This window comes from Zingiber officinale, chromosome 3A, assembly GCF_018446385.1.
Source record: "Zingiber officinale cultivar Zhangliang chromosome 3A, Zo_v1.1, whole genome shotgun sequence".
NCBI classification, from domain to species: Eukaryota; Viridiplantae; Streptophyta; class Magnoliopsida; order Zingiberales; family Zingiberaceae; genus Zingiber; species Zingiber officinale.
This window is the reverse complement of record NC_055990.1, coordinates 16,520,557-16,527,485: the sequence shown is the minus strand read 5'-3', so window position 1 is coordinate 16,527,485 and position 6,929 is coordinate 16,520,557. Positions and strand designations below refer to the sequence as shown.

The following is a 6,929-nucleotide window of genomic DNA, read 5'->3' as shown; positions in this document are numbered from 1 at the left end:
TACTAGGTTCATTATCTCCATGCCTGACCGAGATTGGAATTGACAAAATGCAGGAATTATGAAATCGATATGCATGGATCACATGTATAAGCACAATGAGTACCTGTAATAGGTTCATTATCTCCATGCCTGACTGAGATTCCTTTTTTTCCTCAACTAACACTTCCTTTAGTCTCTTCTACCAGCCTTCAGTTTGATGAAGCATTGTTTTATGTATTAAACATGAGCCATAACATTCTTATGCAATAAAAAGAAAAGGTTGTGGAAATGAATGAATACAATGGAAATCATAAGCCTTGCAGCTTTATGTATTCCTTTTCCTCCTTCTTCATTTCATGTGTCTGTTGTGTACGCACTTGCTTATAAATGAAAAGGAGATACATGGTTGTGAAGAAAAAGAGAAAATAAACACAAATATTATACAACATCAAGGGGCACATTTAACTAAAATATGTGGTCAGAACTAAAGAAAAATATCCTAAAAACACAATTCCACCTGATTTCCAATGATCATCTTTTGGAATTCATCTCACTCCTGCCACAACTTCTCAATTTGAGCTTTCAGATTTGAGTTATTTTTAGCCTCCTGTTTGAACATACTTTTAGTTATTTAAAACAAAAATGCCAATAAATAAATAAATCCAATTTGACAACCGTTCAGGTTAGAGTGGCTAGCTCCCTATCCTTTATAGCTAATTGTGCCTCAAGTCTTTCAACTTTTGCCTCTAATCTTGAAATATCAGATTGCAATATGTAGAAAACATCTTAAAAAAAAGATTGAATGGCCAGTTATGACTTCTGAGTTCTGACCAATTAATCATTATTTGGTTGACAGTTTTCTGCAGTAAAAATTGAAAATTTTGCCTATGTAAGAACAAGAAGAATGTCAATTTATTTTACAAGTAGATGTGCATGGGAAAAGGAAAGGAAAAGGAAGGGAAGAAAATGACATCACTGGTGGACTTGAGGATTTTGAGCACACTGAATAGATGAACAGAAGTTGAGGCAATTGGCAAGGGTTCTTTCAATTCCTTACCGTGCTCAACTAAGAAGAAAGGCATATAGGTAAAAATCATCCAGCATTTCTGTGATTGTCGACTATAAGTTCAGACAATTAGTCATGTATCTTTTAATTGCTAACACTCAACTAAGAAAAAAGGAATGGACATGAAAATCATCAGACACTGATTCCAAGTTTGTCAAGTTTAAATCCATGGTCCCTTATAAATCTCATGAATATTGAGTCAACAAATAAAAATCATAACTTGGAACGAGAATAACCAGAAAAATCCACTTCCAGTTACATGCCAACTTAGTGGTCCTTTGCCAATGTTAACCCAAAACAATAGCATAACTAATTTAGTAATAAAAATTGCTAGAAATACCAAATGAACAAAAAAAACACAGTTTCACCTTTGTTTCTGTTCATTAGAGCCCTCTCTAAATTCAATTTCCCGCTGCTTCTGTTGAAGCAAAGAATGAATGCAGTTGCAAGTCTTCGCAATCGAGACCTGTATCTAACATTTCATTCAGAACTGAAAGTAAAAAAAAAAACCTACAATGTAGCAATTTTCAGAGTAACATTTCTCTGATTTAACAATAAGGAAATCAGAGAAAAATGAACAATGTAGTTTCAAAAGCTTAATGGAGCAGAAAAATGTCTTTCAGAGTGACTGTCCTTTTTTTTCATTAGAACATACCTAAACTGAAGTAAGGAAACTGAAAAATTCAAACATTACTATGCAATGAAACATGTAAGACCTACCTTTTATGAGTTTAGGCACATGTCAACATGTAGGCAATATGAAATTGCCACTATATCTTGAGTAAAGCAAACTGAAATTCAACAAGGGTGTGTCGTTACAATTTTGACAAGATCTGATCAAGTACCCAAAATGACAAAAAAAAAACAGAGTAGCAGGAATTGTAACAGCATACCATGCCAGAATTATAAACAAGGTCCTCAGATATGATGAGTGGTTCTGGGATTTCTAAAGCAATGTCCCCAATGCTCATATCTTCTAGTGCAACTGATCCTCTTCCAGCTTCCTCAAAATCTATAGCCAATAAGAATGTGCAGTTTCTCTTTACAAGGTAAACTGAAAGAACATTCCAATACTACACAGTAGCTCTTTTTCCTTTATACCACTCATGTACATGTCTCAAAAAAAAACAAATTTGTTGATACAAGAAAACAAAAATTGACACAAAAATGCTCGATCATTATAATGAAATGCCAATAACATCTGCACATTATCTGCTTATATCAAACTTTCTTGTCAAAGTTGACACCTGACTTTATTTATTTTATTTTTATAAAAGAAAGGGAGTAACTGAAAAAAAAAATCTACAGAAGCTAGTCTACTTTTGAAAATGAACCTTCAAATGCAAACTTACAAGTTATTGACAACATTGTTTTTAGACCATGATCTTGCCCCCACTTCAACAATAGCTCTTCAGAATCAGTTCCAAACTTTTTAGCTGTCATTGTGTTAATGTTGTTGTCCCCCACAGTTTTAATCATAGCAAATATTGTATTGTGTACAAGATGAAGCACTTCAATGGACGAGTACTTAACATTTGAAATCAAAGAGCTCAGGTGTGCAAGTATAAAGTTAAGCTCATTCCTAGGGCTGAATGGACCAATCTCATCATCTCCAGCAAAGTAGAGTTCTATCTGCCAATCAAAGAAACTAGATAATTCATCACTCAAGCATAACAAATGCATCAAGATGATGTATAAGATAGAATAAGCATTGTAACTCATTCATGTACAATATTCTTGCAGTTCGAACTAATTTATCCGCTATTTGAAAGCACCTCATCAATGGATGAATGCAGTGGCAGAACAAACTGGAATTGCAGTTGTCTAACATCCAATAACCTCTGACAAGAGCCAAAATTGTATGAACAATTTTAAACAAGATAGCTCATCATGCTGCATTTTAAAAAACCAACACACAACATTCTAACAGCCAGCAGTCTTGAGGTATGTACCTGATATAATTTGCTGTTAACCATAAATGAAGTAAATGTAAACCAACGCAATTTATTATGTAGAAAAGAAAATAATGCATCTCTGAACACTCGTATAGGAAACATGACATTGTTACGATCTAAAAGCTTGAGCTTTGGTATAAGTGATGAGTTGATCAAATTTAACATGGTACTACAGAAGAAGCTCTTGTGTTCAAAATCCATCTATGTCAGTAATGTATACCTGTAAAATTCTTGTACTACAGAAGATCCAAACATGAAAGGAAATTACTAAAATTTAAATGCACAGGTTGATTTCTTAGGATAAGTGATAAGCCAATAAATCAGCAATTGCTAGTAAAAACACAGTGGTCTCTCCTTACGGCAGTTCCATGAACAAGGTCGATACTTGAATTTGTCAAAAGATTTCTACCCCAGTCTAACAACGGATAGCCAAAAGCTCTTTTGTTCTTCGAGCAATAGAGCAAAATGCATCATTTTTTGCCGCAGTGTAAAAAACAAAAACAAAAAAAAAAAAAAAAAAGACGGCTCCTTGTTCAGTGAGGCTTTAGTAATACTCACCTGCTTCTCTGCGTGCAGCGGATCAACCTCCGATAGAGGTGGAAGGCAGAAGGCAATCAATCCGCTTTCCTGCACTTGCTCCAGGGCGAGTCCAGCCATGATCTCTTTACTCAGCCAGGACAGCCAGAGAGATATCCAAACGTCTCGATCAACCTACGGGATAAGGGATTTTAGGGTTCATGTGGAGACCTGCTTTTCCCTCCTCCCCTGACACCCTCACCTCCCGGTCCCATCCATTTTTTGACTTTTATATCCCTTATTCGGTGTCTATGTTTTTTTTTTACAAATTTTTATTTCTTTTTAATCAGTTTTTTTATCAAATTTTTTTTAACGGTTTTATTTTTAATCAGTTCTTTTTATCATTTTTTATCAAATTTATTCTTTTTAAATAATTTTGTATTATATATTTATCATCGTAAATCATATTTATTTAATATTAAAAAAATAGTATAATTTTTAATATTTTATTTATTTTTTAATTATATATTTTCACATTCCACACACTCTCTTCCAGCTCCATCATATTATTTACCTTTATACTATTTTTTTATTCTATTTTTTTGTTTTTTATTAAGTATTTTCTCAATAAGAATATCATATTTGTAATCTTAGATCGGATTCTATGTCCCTAATTGTCTATGTCCCCGTGTTCCACTCGTCGCCTCAGCTCACTATCGGCGACCTCTGGCCGTCGTCCCGATCAGAACTATACTCTAGGGGGAAAGTGAACCCAGGAGGATCGCCATTGACACGATCGACATCGGTATTCGACCGAATCTGAACAGAGACTCAGATCGATAGTGAAGGAAAGTCTGCTTAGATCCGGCCAAATTTTGACGTTGATCGCGCAAATGTGACCTCACTACGTTCACCTTCCCCTTATGATATAATTTTAATTGAGACGACAACCGAGGGCTTCCGGCGGTGCCACCGACGATGGATTGAGGCGACGAGTGGGAACAAGAGCAGGTGATATTGAAATAGAGAGTTGATCTCTTGTAATTTTTTTTTTAATAGTAAATTTTAAGGGTTATTATTTATAAAAAAAATTAAAAGATATGGATAAAAAAAATTGATGAAAAAATAATAAACAAAATTTATTAAAAAAATTAAAGAAGTAAATACAACTGAAAAAAATTTAAAGAAGTAAATAAAATTAGAAAAAAAATAATTTGTTATTTAAAGAAGGAGGGGTGAAAAAAAAAGTAGATCCGTTACCTTAGCGGTTCCCCTAGTATCTACGCCAGAGATATCATGTGTCCACCGTCTGCGCTACGCCCTGGGGGCAAAGGAGGGGTGAAAAAGTCATTTAGTAGAAGAGAAAGAGGGGGTGAGCTGTCAGAGGGATGGGAAAAGTAATTTACATTGATGTGAAGTTGTCTGGATAATATAAATTAAATTTGTAATTTATAACGATAATTTTTTTTATAAAAAAAAGTCTTAAATATTGAAAAAAAAACTAATTTTCTTAAAATATTAAATTTATTTTAAAATGACTTCTAAAAATCAATAAGATGCGCAAGGTGTTCTTTTATCGACCAGAGAAAACCCTCCTATTTATTGATGGGATGAGTTAAATTTTATCTATTTAATAGGTAGGGTATAATTCACCACACTAATAAATAGGTAGGGTCCAGGATTCATCGAGATATAACCAACCCCAGGCCAAGCACGACGACTAATTCTAACAGGTTAATCGTACGTGTCGGACGCGGGCCATCGTTTGGTCGTCTGGTTCGATATGATGGACTAGATCTCTACAAATGCAGTCTTACCTACGTTTGGTCGTGTGTGTGCTAGTGGAGGCCGGAAGTGTTGATTTTGTCTTTTTTTTGTTCAGCTTACTTGTAATTTGTACATGTAAATCATATATGTCATTAAAAATGCCGAACTCGTTAAGTCATCTGGACTTTAAAATGGTTCGTGAAAATAACCTCCTCTACGTAAAATAGTCTAATATCCGTAACGTACTAATCATTCTTGCACTGAGTTGGAGATTACGGATTTACGACGGCAAATGAAAAGTAGTCCGTCATCGTTGTAGAACTTTTCAGACATGTTATTTTTTATTTCTCACGAATTTATGACACCAAGATTTTTCTTTTTTATTTTAGTTCTACGAATTGAAAGGAAAATTAATTAGCTGTAAAATTATTATCAAGTGATTTTAAAATTGGTTTGAATTGCTAATATCATAAGCATACTATCTAATATTACTAGGGTAAGGAAAAGATTTAATCGAGTTTAGTTCTATTATTTTAAAAGTTTATTTTTTAAAATATCAATTATTTTGATTAAATTGGTTCAATCTTAATTTTTAAAATCTGAATTTGATTAAATTGATTATATCAAATTCGGTTATGTTCGAACCAAAACCAAGAATTTAAAGTTATTAATTTTGTAATTCATGGCTCTTCTATTCCTCCTATTTTCCAATTTAATTGAAAGTTTGATTATTTCTATTTTTAATTAATTTAATCAATGTTTTTATTGGTATGATTTATTTGATTTTTTACAAAAGTTTGGTAGTTTATTAAAAAAAATATTTAGTTTTGATTTAAATGGTTCGAAGGATTTGATTATTAACTAATTATTCATCAATCTCGTTGAATAATTTGGATATCATAAATTAAATTGTAATTTATATAAAATGCAAATTTCAATTTATAATTTACCTTAGGGCTTTAATTTTTCATTTGATTTTTACTAGTATTCAAATCGAATATTGTAAAGGCATGTTATTTTATATTTTGAAAATATTTTTATTTCTCACAAATTTATGATTTTAATTTTGCAAATGTATCATTTAAAATTTAAAAATATACCATTTAATTTTGAATTTTTTTAAAGAAAATTCATAATGGCAATTCACTTAAATATATCTAAGTCACGTTTTTGAGTTTATTTTTTAATTATATTTTAAATTAAGTCGTATTAGCATGCGTCTAATTTCATTTAGAATTTTAAAATATTAAATGAATAAATTTACCGTCTATGATTTTTCTTTTTTATTTTAGTTCTACAAATTGAAAGGAAAACTAAGAGCCACGGTAAAATTATTATGTTAAAATGAGTTTGAATCACTAAAATAAAATATATAGTCTAACAATTTTCCCTAACTTTTTTTTTCTCGTAACCTTCGAATTAGTTGTTAGGATACTTTGGAAACTAGGCGAGAATGATTAGATCCAATCACTTCGTTGATAATTTATTTCAACGAAAAACTCAAAACCATCACTAATACTAGGATTTACCATCACTAATAATTTATTACAACGGAAAACTTGATAATATATCTACCTCTTTAAGTTGATTAATCCAAGGATTCACAGATTACGCACACTCCATTATGAAAAATATTTCTTTTCATA

The 6,929-nt window shown here is 32.0% G+C and overlaps 1 protein-coding gene across 3 annotated transcripts; it reads right to left on the bottom strand.

The window, feature by feature from the left end:
• Positions 1-103: 103 nt before the first annotated feature.
• Positions 104-3,784, bottom strand: LOC122051186. Of its 3 annotated transcripts, none has more exons than XM_042612173.1 (9): positions 3,559-3,784; positions 2,821-2,886; positions 2,398-2,677; positions 1,939-2,057; positions 1,766-1,836; positions 1,414-1,517; positions 497-586; positions 280-359; positions 104-186 (listed from the first exon to the last, which is right to left on the bottom strand). In XM_042612173.1, exons 1-5 carry the CDS (start codon positions 3,655-3,657, stop codon positions 1,816-1,818), a joined length of 585 nt encoding a protein of 194 aa, XP_042468107.1. In that variant the 5' UTR covers positions 3,658-3,784; the 3' UTR covers positions 104-186; positions 280-359; positions 497-586; positions 1,414-1,517; positions 1,766-1,815. The 3 variants fall into 3 exon arrangements, with proteins under 3 accessions (XP_042468107.1, XP_042468106.1, XP_042468108.1); XM_042612172.1 differs by having other exon boundaries at positions 1,414-1,511; XM_042612174.1 differs by lacking the exon at positions 2,821-2,886 and having other exon boundaries at positions 1,414-1,511.
• Between the last annotated feature and the right edge of the window lie 3,145 nt (positions 3,785-6,929).

Excerpts from the sequence above, each read along its gene's own strand:
- LOC122051186 (XM_042612173.1), bottom strand. The coding sequence starts at position 3,657 with ATGGCTGGACTCGCCCTGGAGCAAGTGCAGGAAAGCGGATTGATTGCC. Across the intron at positions 2,887-3,558 it reads CGCTGCACGCAGAGAAGCAG|AGGTTATTGGATGTTAGACA; the intron begins GTGAGTATTACT and ends GGCTCTTGTCAG. Across the intron at positions 1,837-1,938 it reads TTGTTTATAATTCTGGCATG|TTTGCTTTACTCAAGATATA; the intron begins GTATGCTGTTAC and ends GTTGAATTTCAG.